At 49.7% G+C, this 19669-nt stretch overlaps 2 protein-coding genes, 1 long non-coding RNA gene and 1 pseudogene across 4 annotated transcripts in view; 1 reads left to right on the forward strand and 3 right to left on the reverse strand.

Moving 5' to 3' along the window:
- LOC142861069 (uncharacterized) overlaps positions 1-697 on the reverse strand; it is a 49094-nt gene extending 48397 nt beyond the window's left edge. Inside the window, exon 1 of the long non-coding RNA XR_012912427.1 lies at positions 595-697. This is a non-coding gene — a long non-coding RNA (uncharacterized LOC142861069). The remainder of the gene's footprint in view (positions 1-594) is intronic.
- Positions 698-3542: 2845 nt separating this feature from the next.
- On the forward strand, positions 3543-4372 carry LOC105885946 (caspase-3 pseudogene; annotated as a pseudogene).
- Positions 4373-12495: 8123 nt separating this feature from the next.
- Positions 12496-13989, reverse strand: S100A6 (S100 calcium binding protein A6). Its single transcript, XM_012791276.3, has 3 exons — positions 13871-13989; positions 13082-13240; positions 12496-12729 (listed from the first exon to the last, which is right to left on the reverse strand). Exons 2-3 carry the CDS (start codon positions 13217-13219, stop codon positions 12595-12597), a joined length of 273 nt encoding a protein of 90 aa, XP_012646730.1. The 5' UTR covers positions 13220-13240; positions 13871-13989; the 3' UTR covers positions 12496-12594.
- A 1085-nt stretch (positions 13990-15074) lies between these two features.
- On the reverse strand, positions 15075-18390 carry S100A5 (S100 calcium binding protein A5). Of its 2 annotated transcripts, none has more exons than XM_012791250.3 (3): positions 18310-18390; positions 17022-17173; positions 15075-15351 (listed from the first exon to the last, which is right to left on the reverse strand). In XM_012791250.3, the coding sequence occupies exons 2-3, from the start codon at positions 17157-17159 to the stop codon at positions 15208-15210; spliced, it is 282 nt and encodes a 93-aa protein (XP_012646704.1). In that variant the 5' UTR covers positions 17160-17173; positions 18310-18390; the 3' UTR covers positions 15075-15207. The 2 variants fall into 2 exon arrangements, with proteins under 2 accessions (XP_012646704.1, XP_012646702.1); XM_012791248.2 differs by lacking the exon at positions 18310-18390 and adding an exon at positions 17451-17530.
- Between the last annotated feature and the right edge of the window lie 1279 nt (positions 18391-19669).

The following is a 19669-nucleotide window of genomic DNA, read 5'->3' on the forward strand; positions in this document are numbered from 1 at the left end:
GCCCCATGCACCCACAAGCTGACCACCCGGGGAGCGCTGCCTGGCCAGAGGCAGTCACCACCCTGATGCAGCCAGACACACACACACCAGGAGGACAGGTCTCCACAGCACCCCCAGGACAACTACGCAACCAAAGGGCACCCCTCAACACCTAGTGGGGTGGGGAAGAGGAGCTCCCTCTGACGCATATGGTGGACCCAGGCAGATTTATGCCATTGGCATGAACAAAAACAGCAGAATGCCAAATGGTACATTCACCATGAGTACAACAATGTAAAAGCCAGAGGTACAGGAAGATAATATGAAAATCCAAATGGAAATCACTATCAGGATGGTAGAATTTTTAATTTTTAGTGTTTTCAGGTTTGTATCCATTATAGTGTCTTCTCGAAATTTCCAAAATGCTTATTGCCCCCATGCTCTTCTCATCTCTCAGGGAAGACCAGGCCTGGTTGTCCATCACAGTGGGCAGACCTGCTCCCATCCCAACCAACAGCCCCCTCCCCCCCAGCACTCACCTCCTCCACCAGATGGCCGCCTTCACTGGGCACCTTTTACCCCACGCCTGCCCCCTCATCCCAGACCCATAAGTACCTCTCGAGAAGCTTCGCAGACAGCCTTCCTCCTCCCTGCCTGCCTGCCCCTCCTCCCCAGGTGTTCGAGGTGAGCAGGGTGGTTCACTGTGCAGTGGCTTCATCTTTCCACTGTGCTTGCCTTCAGCTGCTTGACTCTTGGGTGTTTTTTTTTCTTGTTTTCATTAAAAAAATAACCATGCATGGTGACAAACTGAGTTTTACATTCTCTTGTCCCACCCTCTGCGTAATTTCTTTCAACTGTCTCTGCCTCGAGTTCTCCTGGTGACCACTTCCGCAACTGCAGATATAATGTTTACTTCCCTATCAATTGATCTGTCAGCTTTGTGGTGTTGTCATTGTTTTGACAAATGGATATTGGGTTGAAAAATAAAGAATTCAAGCAGCACCATATACACGTCTCAACAGAGGTCACAGAAAAAGAAAAAAAAAAAAAAGTAACACCAAGTAATGAAAACAACTTCCCTCTGCCCCACCCTTCATTCCCACTACCCAGAGTCAACAACTTTTAACCTTTTGCACACGCTTGCTTTTTTCTCATTATCCACTCGACATTATCCACGCTCGACATCCGAGTGCAAAGGGTTAACACCTTCACCTGTTACTTCTGGTCTCAGGCCTAATCATGGTCACTTCAGCTTTATCCTGGCCAGAGCCCAGGTGGCTCCTCAGCAGGTCACCAACGAGTGGCTTTCCCCCTTGGGTTCCTCACTGCCCACACCCTTGAGCTTTGAGGGATCTGGCAATGGAAAGATGTCTCTATTCTCTTTCAACAAACTCTTAATGCTACCTAATAAGCATTTACTAGGTTATTAATTATTGTTTATTACTTACTTGCTAACAATAATTATTATTATCATTTACTATAGTACTGTGCTAAGTGTTATAAATACATGATTTCATTTAATCCTCACAACATCCCTAACAGGAAGGTATCTGTGTCTCCATTTAATGATGACAAAATTGGGGCTCCGAGTGAGTGGTTAAGCAGCTCGCCCATGGTCAGGCCTCTGGCAGTGGCACAATGAGGATTGGAACCCGACTCTGCCTCATTTCAAAGTCTGGGCTCTAACCACTATACTCTACCGCACCCCTGCTACTGAGCCTGGGGTGGATCACTGTGCTGGGCGAGGGGCACAGGTTCGGGAGCAGCAGACAGGTAAGCAGGTGGCTATGCTATCAGGTGCGGGTATGACAGCATGCCACATGCACAGGGCTCTATGTCCTAGAGCCCAGCCTGGCAGATGGGACAGCCAGGTTGCCTGGCATGGCAATCGATGAATGAGATCCCCTCTCCTCTTCTCTGCTCAGGGAGAGATGTGGGGATTGGAAAGAGTGTATTTGCAGCTTTAGCCAATACCCCAATGGTTCAGGCAGAGCTAAGGGGGTGAGCTTTGTAAAGGAAAGAAGCTCAGAGGAAATTAGGGGCCACAATAATTCCCAGATTGCTTCTTCACAAAGAAGAGGGTCAGTGATGATGAAAGTTGTCTAATTTGCTTTCCTCCTATGAGAAAGACTAGGCTATCCACTCCTGGGCCAATCCCCAAGAGAACTGAAAACATGTGTCCACCCAAAAACCTCTACTGGAATGTTCACAGCAGCATCATTTGTAACTGCCAAAATGTGCAAATGACCCAAATGTCCATCAGCTGATGGATGGATAAACAAATTGTGCCCTGTACAAACAATGGAATATGATTCAGCCATAAAAAGGATTAAAGCACTGAATCCTGCCACAACATGGATGAACCTGGAAAACATTATGCTAATAGAAGTCAGTCACAAAAGGCTGCATACCACATGATTGCATTTATATGAAATATCAGAATACACAAATCCATAGAGACAGCAAGTAGATTAGTGGTTGCCAGAGGCCAGGAGGAGGGAGGAACGGGCAGGGACTACTAATAGGTAACAGGTTTCCTTGGGGGATAATGAACATGTGCTGAAATTAGATAGTGGTGATGATTATACACTGCTGAATATATTAAAAACACTGAATTGTACATTTTTAAAGGCCCGATTTTATGGCATGTAAATTATATCCCAGTAAAGCTTTTTTCTTGAAAGAAAGAAGAAAGAAAAGAAAGAGAGAGGGAGGGAAGGAAGGTAAGAAGGAAGGGAGAGACAGAGAAAGAAAAGAAAGAGAGAGAGAGAGAAAAGAAAGAAAGAAAGAAAGAAAGAAAGAAAGAAAGAAAGAAAGAAAGAAAGAAAGAAAGAAAGAAAGAAAGAAAGAGAGAAAGAGAGAGAGAGAGAGAGAGGAGGGAGGGAAGGAAGGAAGGAAGGAAGGAAGGAAGGAAGGAAGGAAGGAAGGAAGGAAGGAAGGAAGGAAGGAAGGAAGGAAGGAAGGAGGGAGGGAGGGAGGGAGGGAGGGAGGGAGGGAGGGAGGGAGGGAGGGAGGGAGGGAGGGAAGGGAGGGAGGGAGGGAGGGAGGGAGGGAGGGAGGGAGGGAGGGAGGGAGGGAGGGAGGGAGGGAGGGAAAGAAAGCAGGCAGGCAAACAAGACAAGACAAGACTAGGTTATTTTGCTTAGGAAGAACATTCTCCCTGTGGTGAGGCGTGCTGGCCTCCACCGGGGTGGACCCCATTAGGTTCAGGAGGCACAACACTGAGGGCCCACAGAAATGTTTTATTTTTCATTTCTTTTAAAAGCAGAAGAGACTGGCTTCCCAGGGTGTGAAGATTGCAGGCGTGAGCCGCCATGCTGCGGCCCCAGTAGAACTCTTGAAGTTCAGAATTCACTGGATCCTACCAGCCAACCAAAAGTTTTTAAAATGATACTGCCTAAGACTGTCAGGGATGCCAGGAGAGGCTGCTCTCATTTACCACTAATGGAAATTGTGAATTGTTATTGCTATCTTGGCAAGTAATATAGCAATAGCTACTTAAATTAAATATACATATGCCGAGACGCGAGGCAAGGCAAGCAGCTGCTGGCTGTGGGTTAATAAAAGTATCCATGGAGAATAATGAGAACTCAGTGGATTTAAAACCCATTAAAATTTTGGAAACAAAGATCATCCACGGAAGCAAAACAGTGGACTCTGGAATCTCCTTGTACAATAGCTATAAAATGGATTATCCTGCAATGGGTTTATGTATAATAATTAATAAGAAGAACTTTCATAAAACCTCCGTCAGGTACAGATGTAGATGCAGCAAACCTCAGGGAAACATTCGTGAACTTGAAACAGCAAGTCCAGAATAAAAATGATCTGACGCGTGAAGAAATTGTGGAATTGATGCGCCATGTTTCTAAAGAAGATCATAGCAAAAAGAAAAGTTTTATTTGCATGCTTCTAAGCCATGGTGGAGAAGGAATAATTTGGGGGACAAATGGACCTGTTGACCTAAAAAAAAAAAAAATAACAAGTTTCTCCAGAGGGGATTATTGTAGACATCTAACTGGAAAGCCCAAACTTTTCATTATTCAGGCCTGTGGAGGTATGGAACCAGACTGTGGCATTGAGACAGACAGCAGTATTGATGATGACGTGGCGGTGTCAGAAAACACCAGTTGAGGCCAACTCTTATACACGTTCTCCACAGCACCTGGTTACTACTCCTGGCGAAATTCAAAGGATGTTCCTGGTTCGGCCAGTCACTTTTGTGCTGTACTGAAACTGTACGCTCACAACCTTAAGTTTATGCACATTCCTACCTGGGTTAAGGTGGCAAGAGAATTTGAGTCCTTTTCCTTTGACTCTACTTTTCATACAAAAAAAACAGATTACATGTATTGTGTCCATGCTCACAAAAGAACTATATTTTTATCACTAAAGAAGTGGTTGCACGGGGTTTTTTTTGTTGTTGTTGTTGTTGTTTTTACTTTGTATGCCAAGTGAGAAAACGGTATGACTGACTGATACTGTATTTCCTGCTCTCATTTAAATCTAATGTTCCAGATGGTACTTGAAACATACCCCTTCCATAGTAGTAGAACCAATATGAAGCTACCTCAGACTCAAAATCAGGTAGTCGAAATTGAATTTAATTAAGAATTTAAAAAATGGGTAATGGTGCAGCCCTTAAGAGAGGAAATGATCATAAATTTACAGCTTTCATAATTGGCAAGTTTTAATGATGCTATGCTATGAATTTTTTTTTTTTTTTTTTTTTGAGACAGAGTCTCGCTTTGTTGTCCAGGCTAGAGTGAGTGCCGTGGCGTCAGCCTAGCTCAGCAACCTCAATCTCCTGGGCTCGAGCGATCCTTCTGCCTCAGCCTCCCTGGTAGCTGGGACTACAGGCATGTGCCACCATGCACGGCTAATTTTTTATATATATATCAGTTGGCCAATTGATTTCTTTCTATTTATAGTAGAGACGGGGTCTCGCTCTTGCTCAGGCTGGTTTTGAACTCCTGACCTTGAGCAATCCGCCCGCCTCGGCCTCCCAAGAGCTAGGATTACAGGCGTGAGCCACAGCGCCCGGCCTTATGCTATGAATTTTTAAGTAATCATGAAACATTGCACTAAGGAATTTTAACGATATCCTCCCACTTAGGACTGTGCAGTTTTAGTTTTCGTCAAACTATAAAAACGATGATGTGGAAGAACTTAGGGATCTATGGGCACGGTCAAAGCCTTGAAACTTTAGAACTGATACACAAAGATGAGTCAACTGTGTTTTTAGACCACTTGTCTAAGATTATGGTTTTATGATGTTTGTCCTGAGCATGTCCTTCTTGTGTAAAACAAAAAGGGTCATTGTTTAATATTGAACAGAAAGTAAATATTTGAGAGGAAGTACAAGCAAACTAAGTTGATTCTTTTAAGGCTAAAAAGCCTGGCGTGGCCTTATACAGCATTTATAAGGGATGGAGCCACCACCATAAGGCGCTGCAAGGTAGCTGACCTACCAGCATGCGAGTATCTTCTGATTTGTGCACGTCAGCTGAGCTTCGCGTACCAGCAAAATATCTGAAGAGCTATCATGTAAAAACCTTGAACCGTTGATTATTAACAAGATGACACAAAGAAATTCTATAAGAACACACTAAAATGCAACCTATATAATAAAAATGGAACGCAAGGAAAGAACAATAAATCGGTCAGCTGGGCTCTCTGCAATTAGCGAGCAGATGGCTGGGGCCTGAGCAGAGGCGCGGCACAGCCTACTCCGTGGGAGGTGGCTTCGCGAAAGGACCACCAGCCAGTTTCTTCACACGCACGGGTGTGCAAAGAGGATACCCCAGGGCACAAATTGCCAAGTAAGAAAGTGAGCCAAATCATAAACTTCTGGAATGGAAATTTTTCAGAGGTGGTGCATCGCATTAAAAATTGTAGTACTCTTCTGTAGTAAAATGCTTAAGCATGTTATTTTTCTGTTGAGGTTTACAATCAAAGGAAAATAGTAGTGATGCTTTATACCGTTCATTGGAATAAGAGGGCCAGGCGCACAGGGCTGTAGAAGTCATCCAGTCGGAGCCCCTCCTCTGGCCATGGGGAAGGTGCAGGCAGCCCCCACCCCTCCTCACTCCCGGAGCAACAGCACTCCCTGGCATTTCACCTGAGCTTGCTTTTGGCTCCAAGAAAGGAACTCACATCGCTTCTCGGCCTTTTGGCTAAGGTCAAGTGTGGAAAGGAACTCACATTTATAAATGCCAGCCATTTGTTTTGACTAGATCTGTAACCTTTTGCTAAGTAAACGTAGCATGTAATGGTATCTTAAGGTGTGTTCCTGTGTGACAATTTTGTAAAAATTTATTTTGCATTTTTATTTCAAAATATACTTTCAAACTTAAAATAAATAAATAAATATATCTATGCCCTGCAACCCAGCGGTTTCACTCCTGGGAATCTGTGCCATAAAAATAAAAGCATCACTCCTATGGATATATATACAAAGATGTTTATTCAGCAGATATTATTATTGCTCATAGTAAAAAAAAATACTAGGGACCCATCACTAGGGAAATAGGATATGATAAGATAAATTATGGTGCTTCCATACCTTGGAATAACATATAATCATTAAAAAGAAGGATTTAGATCTATCTCCAGTTGTCTTGAAGAGATTTTCATGACATACTGGTAAATGGAGAACAAACAAAATGCAGAGAATTTTATAGCATGATCTCATTTTGATAATGCAATTACATTATGCAAAAACATCTCTTATATGTAGAGCTAGCTCAATTTATATATAGTGACACAATCATAAAGAAAGCTATGAAAGAATGTATTCTAGTCTATTAACATTGGTTATTTGAGTGTGGGGAAATTTCAGTGAATTTCTCAAATCTCTAGTAAAAGGCCGGCCCAGTCTCCTGAGATTCTTCACATGCCTGGAACATTAGTTATAGATAGTCGCTGTGATCCAGATGGATAATAGAACTTCTCTTATCTCCAAAAGAGGATATGAAATGCTCACCACCTGGAGGAGGTCCCTAGGTTAAACCCTGTGCCTGGAAGACCGGAGTGTTATCTCCCTAGGGATTTAGACTTCAAAAGGGATGAAGACCCAGAATTCAGAGACAACTGTAGGATAGAAAAGCCGATTGGGAGAGTGGGGGGTTATCTGGTTCCAGGATAGAATTTTACATTCCAAAGGGTCAGTGTTAAGATTCAGGCTCCTGGCCGGGTGTGGTGGCTCACGCCTGTAATCCTAGCACTCTGGGAGGCCGAGGAGGGTAGACGTTTGAGCTCAGGAGTTGGAGACCAGCCTGAGCAAGAGCGAGACCCCGTCTGTACTAAAAAAATAGAAAAAAATTGGCTGTACAACTAAAAATATATATATATATATATATAAAATTAGCTGGGCATGGTGGTGCATGCCTGTAGTCCCAGCTACTCGGGAGGCTGAGGCAGGAGGATCGCTTGAGCCCAGGAGTTTGAGGTTGCTGTGAGCTAGGCTGATGCCACGGCACTCACTCTAGCCTGGGCAACAGAGTGAGACTCTGTCTCAAAAAAATAAATAAATTGAATTAGAGGACATGCAGCTGGTGTCTGTCCACTGAAGAACTGCTTGACTGGTGGGAACATGAAAACCCACAGCCATCTGAGGTCCCAGAAGTATTCTATATTGATCATTATGTGAGCGTAGGAAAAACACACTTTGGTATTTGAGTGTGTTGAACAGGGCAAAGAATAGAGAGGAAAAACAGTTCGTTTTTTCCTGTACCACCCACACATACATTTATTACACAACTGGCATTGCAGAGTGATGGAGAAAGGAGGGACTTTTCAGCTCATTTTTCCGTCACAATTGTTTACCTACATGGAAAACAATTAAATTTGACTCCTACATCACACTATATACAAAGATTAAATACACATGGATAAAGACATGTAAAAAGCAAACATATAAAAATTGTTAGAATAATACAGGAAAACACATTTATTATCTCAGGATATGGAAATATTTCCTAAATAATAGACAAGCATAGTACAAACCAAGAAAAGAAGGTTAATTTTAATTACATTTAAATAAAGACCCTCTAAATTTTCATTCCTTAAAGAGAGTGGAAAAAGCAGCCACAAACTAAGAGAAGATATTTGCAACACATATAAGGACAAGAAAAGCAAAACTCTTTGAACAGAAACTTCACAGAAAGAAAAACCTGTAGCCAATAAACATAAGAAAAGATGTTCAGCATCATCAGTAATCAGGGAAATACAAATTTTTTAAAAATCGGTTAAAATTCATACCACTAGATTGGCAAAAGTTTTGCCCAACAAAAAAAATAAGGATGTGGAGTAAACGCAATGCTGGTAAGAGTGTAAATTAGTACAATAACCTTGAAAAACAAGTTGGCATTTTCTATTAGAATTGAAGGTGTGAATACTCTACAGCCCAGCAGTTCTGCTCACAGGTGGGTATAAACTTCGAGCCACTCTGGCACACATATCCAACTCTGACATACACAGGAATGGTCACAAAAGCACTGTTTATAATGGGGAAAAAAATAGAAATAACCCAAATGACACTAAGAAATAGGTGGGATAAATAAATTATGTTATAATCGAATGATGAACTATTATATAGTGGTGAAAATTATTAGAGCAACTTGGATGAATCTCAAAAACAGAATGTTGAGTGAAAAAAAGCCAACAGCAGAAGAATGCATATGGTAGTACTCCATTTATGTAAAAGCTCACAATCATGTAAACCCACATATTGTGTAGGGATGAAAATATATGTTGTAAACATTATTTTTAAAAGAAAGGAATGATAAACCTGGTAATGATAACAATTATCAGATATTAGTTCCACCAAGAGGGAAGAAAATAGGATGGGGAAGACAAGTTAGGGGTTAAAAGGTAATGTTCTTTTCTTAAACTAGGTGGGTTTTGTGTTGTTCGTGTTATCTTAGATGTAGTTTATAAAAAGTTTTGTATATTTCCGATATCTAATTAAAACATTTAAGAGAAAAAGATGAAAAAGAAGAGATGGCTGAGTGTGTCATGATGGGATAAGCACTAATGAGCTGTCCGAGGATCAGGAGTGCGCAGTTTTGCTTGAAGCTCCTTAACTTACAGTTTAACCTGAGCAGAGGCAATGACGTCCCTGTAACTCAGTCTTCTCACTTGCAGAATGGCACTAATACCGCATTTCCCCCAAAATAAGACCTACCCATAAAATAAGCCCTAGCAGGATTTCTATGCATTTGCACAAAATAAGCCCTACCCCGAAAATAAGACCTAGTGATGGGCGTGGCTACGCAGCGCATCTGCACAACCCGTGCATTTCATTGCAGAGCAGTAAAGAAGACGAGCAGCCCTTCTCATCTGCCCCATGACAGCTCTATTGCTCGACATGAGAGACTGTAGCCAATGGTTCTAAAGGAAATAGAGCTGCAAGAAATTCAGGATGGAATTCAGGGTTTGGAGAGTTATGATGATGTTCTAGAAGAAGACAACTTAACTATATTTGAATAAAAGTAGATTGTTGTACCGTATTTTAAAAAAATAACACATCCCCTGAAAATAAGCCCTAGGGTGTCTTCTTGAGGAAAAATAAATCTAAGACCCTGTCTTATTTTCAGGGAAACAAGGTAATACAGACTACACATAAATCCTCCGAAGACAAGAGACAATGGATATGATAGTGCCGTGTAAAAACAAAAGTGCTATACAAATGTAACATGGTGGCATTATGCTTGACAATTTCAGATTTGCTTGGCAGAGAACAGAGAGCTACATCCTGTGACTCAGTCCTCAACCCCCTTACCTGGGGCCTGCCCCAGTTTACAGAAACGGAGGGGCTGTTTCACCTGCAGGGTGGAAGAGTAACGATTATAGATTACAGGATTAATGTCAATTATGCGGGAAACCTCGACCAAAGGAAGTGGGGAGAGGCAGAGCCACACCCACTGCCCAGCCTTAGAGAAGCAAGGGGACCAGGTGTGAAGGCCCCAGCTCACATCTGAACTTCGCCCTCTCCTGTAAGCCCAGACCATGCTTAATAGTGAGCTGAAAGACTTCAATTCTAACTTTAAATTGGTCGTAGTATTAAAAATAAAAATGACCAGTCTATGCTCCTCTCCACACCCAATTCTATTCTTCCAACTGCTGCACCCACCAGATTCCACTGTAAATGCTGCTTCCCTCCCATCTCCTGTAAAAAAAAATTTTAAGTATACCCCCCAAACAAGCAAAAGATTGCTATTCTTTAAATTCATGTTCCTGATCCCCTCCTCCACTGTGGAGAAGCAGAAGCTAAAGGACACGCCTGTTTATTCAGCAGGTGGACTGTGCACTTTTGCTGAGTCCCCTCAACCCCTCAGCCTGCCCACCCTCCAGAGCTCCCCAGAAATGTGGGCTGATGGCCTAGCCTGAGTAGCCCCTCCCTGCATTGGAGAGTCTCCAAGGCCCTGAAGCTGCTCCCTGCCCTCTCCTAAGACAGCACTGATTTGTAAAAGTCTTCTAGCCTCTAAAGGTGGGAAAAGGGAGGGGCTTTGTCTTTGCAAACAGCCTTTTCCTCATTGACTTGCTCACGTAGGTGTGTCACAGATGAAGGTGAGCTGCTTTATTTGGGGGTTAATTGCTGGAAGTCAAAAGATCCCCCTATCCTCACATTCCCTGGGCCCCCAAGCTCTGTCTTCCTCTTCATAGAAAGGGCTGCCTGACGGCCAGGGTTGTGGTCCTAAGCCCCAGCCAGACCACGGTTCGCCCTTCCCAGGGACTCAAGGAAACCAACCCGTGGCACTCTGGGAGGCCGAGGTGGGAGGATTATTCTAGGTCAGGAGTTTGAGAGCAGCCTGAACAAGAGCGAAACTCCATCTCTACTAAAAATAGAAAGATATTAGCTGAACAACTAAAAATATATAGAAAAAATTAGCTGGGCATGGTGGTGCACACCTGCAGTCCCAGCTACTCGGGAGGCTGAGGCAGGAGGATAGCTTAAGCCCAGGAGTTTGAGGTTGCTGTGAGCTAGGCTGATGCCATGGCACTCTAGCGGGGGAAACAGAGAGACTCTTTCCCCCCAAAAAAGGAAAAAGAAAACCAACCTAACTCTCCCTGCAGCAGCCTGCTCTATGCCCACACGAGGGCGCTCGCTCCGCTTCTCAATTGTTGGCCATTGGGCGGCAGCAGACCCGGCGAGGAGGCGGAAGGCGGGGTGCGTCGGCAGTGGGCGGGGCGAGGCGGCAGGGGCGGGGCGAGGCGGCAGGGGCGGGGCGAGGCGGCAGGGGCGGGGCGAGGCGGCAGGGGCGGGGCGGGGCGAGGCCCGGGCCAGGGTACTTTTCCACAGTGTGCTGAATCTTCCTGATCCTAAGGCAAGGCTCGGACAGAGCTGTGCAGAGGGTGAGCTCGGCCCCTTGGTCGCTTCCTGCTGCCAACAGTGTGATTTCTACTCCCACCAGAGAAGAGGAGTCAACCAGCGAAGGAAGGGCTCCAACAAGGTGCAGCTCCTAGCTGTTTACCTATCCCCAACCAATGGAGACAACTTAATTCCTCAAAGCTGGGCCCCCTGAAGGGAAGTGGTAAGAGGGGAGGAAGGATGTGGTCTCCATCTGAGGCCGAGATCTTTTCCCCCAGGACCTAGCGAGGAATTTGCCCAGCTTGAACTAGCCCTAGAGGGGAGGAATGTTGTGGCAAATGCCCCATCACCCTTACCCCTTTCCCCTACCCCTCCTGCCTGAAAACACTAATGCAAACAATGGACAATAATGCAGACAATTAGTCATCTCTGTGGGGGCTGAAGGCCAGGCTTGGGCATAACTGGGTGATTCATTCTGCTGAAACTTCAGGGACAGGCTGGGTCAATATTGACTGAAAGGCTTGAAGCTGTGTTTCGTACAACCCCAGGGACCCTCACCCTTCCCCATTCGTGGCACCCCATGGTTCATGTGTTCCTTCAGCTGCCTGCTACTCAAGCCACTACCCCTCACCCCCAAAAAGGACCCTGTCCCGCAACGCAGGAGCAGCCTCCTAAAGTGTGCCTTCCTCACCCCCAGCTGGGACATGGGCAGCCACAGTGAACTCAGTCAAACACTGTCCTCATTGGTCTGAGAAAACTCCCCAGGCCAGGCCTCAGGCATCTCAGACTGGCCCTCTCTGCCACTCCAGGGTGGTGAGAAAGTGGACTGGCCCCACCCCAAGGCTCCTTTCACCACACCCAGAGCAAAACAAACACATCTTTGGGGAGCCTGCCAGGACTATCTCTGCCCCACCTCTAAGGACTCCAAACCCATCATAGCCTGGCCCAGGCACCGTTCCCATCTCCAAGAACCTTCTCTACTGAGACCAGTCAAGAGTTTCCTTAAGGTGGCTTTGCCAAAGGGGGCATCTTTTCTAATTCACATAAAGGCACCTTATGAGCTAGCAGTGGCCTTGTCAAGGCGGGTCCACTGGCCTGGTGAGTCAATGAGTAACTCTCAGAGGTTGACTTTGAGCAAATCTGATGGCCGATGCAGCACTAAGCCAAGGAGTCACAAATCATTCAGAAGCCAGGACACAGGGTAGATTTGACAAAAAAAAAATAATAATATTTATTGTACCCACCCCTGGGTTTGACTGAGACAGGCCCATAGAGGGTGTCTCCATCTTCCCAATTTATTTTCAGCCCTTGAGGGCTTCATTGTAGATTAAAGCCAAGGCCCCCAGGAAGGTGACATACTCCTGGAAGTTCACCTCCTGGTCTTTGTTCCGGTCCAGGTCTTCCATCAGCCTTGAAATTTCAGCATCCTGCAGCTTCTAGTGTTAGAATGGGAAAGCCAGATTCAGTGGTGATGAGACCCTGGATTCTCTCCCTTCCCAGTCCCAGGCAGCCGCCTCTCATACAAGTAGCTCTGTGCTCACTTGTCACCAAGGATCCGTGACTACCTTGGCGTTACTTCTCAGTTCCTGCCCCTCACCAGGGGGAGTGACTGCCAGGCTGAGAACATTCCCACCCCAGGAGGAAGTGGCTCTACCAGCTTTGCATGGCATGGACCAGGGCCTCAGACTGTGGAAATGGGAGTCAGAGGCCCTGACGCCTGCCCTCTCCTGTTCCTGCTTCTAAAGGACAAGAGGTGGGAAAAGGGGGCCTGGAAAGGAGGCCACTCACCGAGCCAATGGTAAGCTCCTTCTGGATCAACTCCTTCAGCTCCTTCTTGCTCAGGGTGCTCTTGTCACCCTCCCTGCCGGAGTACTTGTGGAAGATGGCCACGAGGAGGCCAATGGCCTGGTCCAGGGGGCATGCCATGGCTGAGGGCGGGGCTCGGAGCTGGAGGCAGAGGAGCTGGTCAGTGTCATGGGCGGCAAGGGCTTCTCACTCAGCCACACACCCCAGGAGCCCTGTCACCACCACCCCCCACTCCTTTTGACTCCCCTGCCCATACCACACATTCTCAGGCCACACACAGTGGCATCTGTAGACAGCCCAGGGTTTGGGGGGGAGGGAGACAGCCAGCAAAGGCCAAGACAGAGGAGGTAGTTTAAGGATTCTAAGAAGCAAATAGGGCCAGCAGTTTTGGGTACAGCTGAGAACTGTCCTCCAGGGTTCCAGGAGAGGTTAGGGAGTATGACTGGGCAAGGGAGGAGGATAGAGGCTGCACACACAGCCTTAAGCACAACCTCACTGGGCCACACACGATGACAATGACACACCCAGGGCACACCCTCCAGCACCCCAAAAGAGCACACTCGGGGAGCTGCCCCATCAGGATTCCTTAGCCCGGGGTTCTGCCTGGCACAGCCGGGCCACTCCCGAGGACACTCCTTCCAGCCCTGGAGCTCCACAGGCGGCCGGGTCTGGATGCAGGCGCCCACCCCCGCCCACGGAGCCCACCGCTGCTGGGCTGGGGCAGGGCGTGGCTGGACCCCCAGCGGGAGGGCCGTCCTGGCGAGAACTTACCAAAAAGGAGGCAGCGAAGGGCAAAGTGAGCAGTCAAGGGATGGGCTGTGTCGCAGTCCAGTCCGGCGGCCTTATAGCTGCGGCGTCCGGAGGCGGGATCCCACCCCCGTCCCTGGCCGCGCCCCGCCCCCCCCCCCCCCCGCGCCCCGCCCCGCCCCCGCGGCTTGCACGGCACACACACCGGGTGTCCCCCCCAACTTTCCATGTCTCCTGCCCCGGGGCTGCTCTGAGTTAGCACGGGATGGGGCAGCCTGGTGCAGCCCACTGCAAGCCGGGTGACGTCGAATCTCCCCTAATCTCCATAGCTCAGATTGCTCTTCGTGACACGTGACACGGCGCGGGGTTTGGAAGAGGAAGAGGACGGCGGCTGGCAGTCACTCCTGCTTCCTCCTCTGCCATCTGCGCGCCAGAGCATCAGTGTGTCCCTGACGTACAGCGTCAGTGTGGGCGAGGGGGGGAAAGCTCACAGGAGGCTGGTGCCCCCCCAGGGGGTGTTCAGAGCCAACAACAGGTGAGGGAAGGGGAGCAGCCAGTGGTCCACAAGTTACGGTTTAAAGGCTATCTAGAGTGCCCATCCCCCACCAACAAGTTTCTGCAGACACCCCCACTCCCTTGCGGACTGCCCTGCCCGGAATCCCACCTTTAGAGCACTTTGCCCATTACTGTGCACACACCGCGCCAAGCCCTGTAGACATCACTAGTTACCCTTGAGTAAAAAGTTGTTCAGATCCTCCCCTGGGGAAAGATTTTGCTAGAAGGAGGTGGGGAGAGAAGAAAGTATTGGCCCCAGAGATGATGGGGGAGCAGCAGAGGGGGAAGTGGAGGAGAGGGAAAGGGGCTGGGGGGGTCAGACTCCCCTTCTTACTGGGGCTGTCAGAATGGCCAGGACGCAGTGCCCATCACTGCCCTCAGGAGCCACCTCCCAATCCCTCCCAGGGTCCTCACTCTCAAAGCACTTTCCCTCTTAGCTTTCTCTGCAGCTTTGCAGAGTTCCTGCGAGGCAAGCAGAAGCCAGGCCCAACTTCCCATTTTCCAGGAGGGCGAAACTAAGCCAGCACAGCTCAGTGACATCCATACTGAACCACAGGAAGTGGGATAGGAGCCCAGTAGCACCCAGAGGCTGTCTCAGCCCACTCAAGGAGAAGCCCCTACCCCAGCCAAGGAGGACAAGACATCTTCAAAACCAGCCCCCAAATACCAGGAATGGAAAATCTTTATTTCCTCTGCTGGAAGGGTCCACGTGGGAGGGAGAAGCGGGCTGGGGCCAAAGAGGGTCTGGAGAGGCACTGCACAGGTCAGGGGCAAGGGGCTGGTGACGAGGACAGGGGGGAGCCCGGTCACTTGTTTTCCTCTAGGAAGAAGTCATTGTAGGCCATGCACAGTGTGGTCAGGAACACTGAGTACTCCTTGAAGTCGATCTCCTGGTCGCTGTTTTTGTCCAGGCTCTTCATCAGGTCGTCGATGCTGCTCTCCTTCATCTTCTGCCAGAGCAGGGGGCGGACAGTTTAGGAACCCCTCCCAGCCCTGCCCCAGCACTGCAGGGTGACTCGCGTGCACGTGCACACACACACGGCCTCAGGGTGATCCTCAGCTGAGTCAGGACACTATGAGCATCTCGACCCCCCAGAGCCCGTCCCCAGCCCACACCTAGCAAAGGGCGTGGCACCAGGTATGGGCTCAGTGACCTGACTCCTGAATCTAAATAAATTACACCAGGAACACTAGCCTAGGCTCCCTTCTTCTCAACACCCTCCCCCACCCAAAGAAATAAGAACCTAGATTTTATACCAACACCTAATTGAAACAGCTTGGTGGCTATGTGGCACTGAGCATTACCTGAGTCTCCAACTTACTCTGTCCCCATTTTAGGGGCTAGTTGAGAATGAACTCTAGCCCAAGCCAGGGCAGGGTGAGGCAGGTGTGGGTGTCTCATGGACAGAGAACACGGCTCTCCATGAGAACAGTGCCTTGGCGCTGAGAAGTCACGGCATCCCTCCCTGCTAGGAGAGCTGTGTTGAGAGGAGGGCCTAGTGCCCAGTGGTGCTCTCTGTCTGGTTGTCTGTCCTCCCAGCCTATCCCACCCCCAGGAGGATGGAGACAGGGTCCTTAGGGTGGAACAGGAAGAAAATGCAGACAGGCTGATCCTGCCCTCCTCTCTTCATTGCCCTCAGCTCCGGGTTTTCACAGGAGATGGGATGTCGGGACATACCCCGATGGAAACTGCCTCTCTGTGACGTGATCCTAGTCCCCAGGCTGTGCTCCTGTTATAGCCAGGCCCTCCCCTGGGCCTCTGTCCCCCAGTAATTAACCCCTGCTGGACCTGCGGCCCCTCCCTCTGCCCTCATTAACTCCAGGATGCAGACAGCCTGGCAGGAAGGCGGGAGAGCAGGCCTGGGGACACACACTTCGTTCCCTTGCCCGTGGGGGCACAATCTCAAGACTTCTCTCTGGGGAGCCCTACCAGGGTTCAGGATGTGATAGGACCCCCCAAGATGAACTTTAAAGGGGTCACATCCCTGGACTGGAATTCTCCCAGCTTCTCACTAGCCAGTGTCCTTGGACAAGTTATTTGATGTGTCTGGACCTCAGTTTTTTTAACTGTAAAAATATGCATATTATAATATCCACCTCATGGGCCTTCCCCTGTGTCAGTCGCCTCCCTCCCACCATCTCCGCCTAGGAGAATCAGTTGTCGCCTTGTTACCCTGTGTTTATAAATTATCCTCTTGGTTCAGGTGTCAACACCTGCTGAGAGCCCCGGCCATGCCGGGCACACAGGGGAGAATCAGGCAGGGTCCCCACCCTTGAGCTGTGCACAGCTCGGCCTGGACACCCTGGATGCCTTTACCACCTGCTGCTGCCAGAGCCTGCCCCCACCGAAGGCTCCTTGATCTCGCCCTCTAAGCCCTGGCACACCACAGTCCACCCTCCAGACCCAGCCCCTCCTCTTTCCCAGGGAGACCCTAACTCGTCCCCCAGCACAGAGGGCTGGAGTCCTGTTGGCCCAAGATGTCCACCCTCTTCCTTCAGTCTCAGTCCATACCCTTTGGCCTGCCTGCCCCGGCTTCGGCTAGAGTGCCCTGAGGGCAAGTCTGTCCCCGACAGGGAGCACTCAGACTTTGGGGTGGAGGATGAGGGGACAGTCACCTACCTCCCCAAGACACAGCTCGTTCTTGATCAGTTCCTTAAGTTCCTTCCTACTCAGGGTCAGTTTGCTACCCTCTCTCCCCGAGTACTTGTGGAAAGTAGTGACCATAGTGGTCAGCGCCTTCTCGAGAGGAGTCTCCATCACAGCGTGCAGCTCTGGAAGGGGACAAGGGGAAGAGCACTCTCTTCAGGAAGCCAGACCTTCTGCCACCACCACCACCACCACCAGCCCACTCCCAAGGCCCCTCCCTCAAAGGACCAGAGACGGCAACCCATGCTGAGACCACCAACCACAGGACCCATGTGGATCCCAACAGGGGCTGATGGGACCGGAGGCAACTCTGGAGCAGCCGGTGCCGTGAGAGGAGACTGCAGAGTCTCCTGCTTAGGAGATGTTGAAAAGGGGCCTGGGGTAGAGCAATGACAAGATGACCTTCCCAAAAGAACTGGTGGCAGGTGGTGGAGCAGATGAAGGGTCAGGATTTTCTTTCTGCCCCATGCAGCTCGGGCACTGGTTTTGCAGAAGCAGTTCCCATCTTAGTCACTTTCCTCTGCCCCAGTGCCTGAATCACCTGATATCAGGGAGTGTCCCATTATTAAAGTAGGGAACAGGGCAAAGAGAGGGTCCAGGGGTCAGAGGGGGCTGGGCTGGAACTGGAAGGCAAGGTGTCAGCAGGAAGCAGCAGGGGGTGATCGGGCTTGCCCCACTGGTCTCCAGCCTCCGCCCAGAGAACACACACAGACTGGCCGGGAGGCAGGAGGGGAGCAGGGCCTACTGACAATCCAGGATCATTCTGAAGTCTGGGTCTAGAGCTTGGGCTACCCATGCTCAAGGGAAGAGGCAGGCTCGGTGACTCAGACATGAAAACCACTTCCCCCGTAGAGAAGGAGGAAACACCCATGGAACCTGAGGGCTTCAGATAAATCCTGCAGCGGGCCCTCCCCTCCAGCCCAGAGCCCACCCTGTGATTCTTGAACTGGACCTGTCATTTGCCTCCCACTACCCAAAAACTTCACCTTCTCCCACCTCAGGGAGACTCAGCCAGGACCGCAAGGGCCTCTGGGTGTCTGCAGGGGCATCCTCACGGTTCTGATCCCCACCTCCACCCCAGAGCCACTTCTCAGGAAGCTCTGACAACCACAGTTCCAAATACTCTGCCCTCTCCTCTCTGAGCACTTGCTCACTCGTGGGGCCAGCCATTCCTCGGGGTAGGTCACCACCACTTGTCACCCTCATCACCCCGTGTGGCCCACCAGAGAGATGAACAGGGGGATAAGAAGGAAGGACTCACCAGGGAGGAAGCAAGCTCAGAACCCAGACAGCAGACACAGCCTCCCTCCCGCCGCTCTCTGCCTTTATTCCCTCAGTCCCAGTCCCCAGGAAACCCAGGGAGAGGGAGGGCCAATGAGAAAGGGTCAGGGACGCCAGACGCCCAGGTGAGAGCCTCCCGGGATGCAGCTGGGGAGAAAACCCCTCTGCCTACCTCACCCTCCTTGTTTACAGATGGGGCAGGGGACACACTGAGCTCACCATGGCACACGTCTTCAGTCCCAGAAGCCCCATCTTGCAACCAGAAATCAGAACTCACAGTCTGAAATCTGACACAAAAAATAGGCAGAAGAGGGGAAGTCAGGCTGTCCTGGAGAGAAAACCTAAGAGGTGTGGGCCCAACACAGGGCATCTCCCCATGTCTAGGGCACCCGCCACATTGGGAACCCCCCACCCATCCTGCCACCCACTGCAAGAGAAGAGAAGACACACCCCAAGATGGGGATTCATGGGGGAAGATGTTCCCTGCCAAGGGCATGGTCAAGGTCATCGGCTAGTATGGAACTGAAGGCTTTGAAAGGGCTTCTAAGTGAATGCTTTGTTATAAGCCCCGCTGGCCTTTGGGGAAAGGACTTGTGGGAGACTCTTGGCGTGGAGGACTGAGTCAGGACTGAGGAGGGTCCCCAGCGGAGGGGAGCCAGGAGAGGGCTGTGGTCCAGTAGTGGGGTAGGGGATGAGGACTGGGGAGGCGTCCAGGTTCAGGCTGCAGTCATGAGTAGCATAGGGGTCAGGAGAGTTGCCCATACCCTGGACACACTCGGACGTTGTTCTGCCACCACCCAGCCCAATGCAAGACCAGAAGTGAGTCCGGGGCTTAGTGTCTACCACTGTGCGGTCCCACCCAGCTGCCCAGGTCCCCTGCTTCCCCGCTCACCCCACCCCTGGCTGGGGAGGCAAGAGGCAGCTGGCACTGGTCGCTAAGCAGCAGGAGTTTCTGAAGTGAAGAGTGATGCCCAGGGGAGGCCCAGGGCAGGCCCTGCCAGGGCAGGTGGGCAGAACGAATGGGGCGGGGAGGCCAACTTGTTCCTGAACCAGAATTCGACCAGAGTCTCCGTAGTCAGACTCTGAGGGAACGTGTGTGTTCCCACCCCACTCCTCTGAAAGCTGGGAGAAAGTTCGATGCCATGAGAGGACAGGGGAAGCGTGAGAGGTCAGGGGGGCCAAACCCTCAGCCTCTGGCCCTGCCCTCTCCACACCTCTTCCTCAAAGGTCCCGTGTCACCAGGCATGGCCTTGGAGTCTAACACCAGCCCACCTGCTGCACCCCGGAGCCACTTACCTCTAACCTACCCTAAGGGGGAGCAACGTCAAGCCTCATGTTTT

The sequence above is a fragment of the Microcebus murinus genome, chromosome 2 (assembly GCF_040939455.1).
Source record: "Microcebus murinus isolate Inina chromosome 2, M.murinus_Inina_mat1.0, whole genome shotgun sequence".
Taxonomy (NCBI): Eukaryota; Metazoa; Chordata; class Mammalia; order Primates; family Cheirogaleidae; genus Microcebus; species Microcebus murinus.

Coding starts and splice junctions, on each gene's coding strand:
- S100A6 (XM_012791276.3), bottom strand. CDS start 13,219: ATGGCATGCCCCCTGGACCAGGCCATTGGCCTCCTCGTGGCCATCTTC. Junction 12,730..13,081: donor AGGAGCTTACCATTGGCTCG/GTGAGTGGCCTC, acceptor TTCTAACACTAG/AAGCTGCAGGATGCTGAAAT.
- S100A5 (XM_012791250.3), bottom strand. CDS start 17,159: ATGGAGACTCCTCTCGAGAAGGCGCTGACCACTATGGTCACTACTTTC. Junction 15,352..17,021: donor ACGAGCTGTGTCTTGGGGAG/GTAGGTGACTGT, acceptor CTGCTCTGGCAG/AAGATGAAGGAGAGCAGCAT.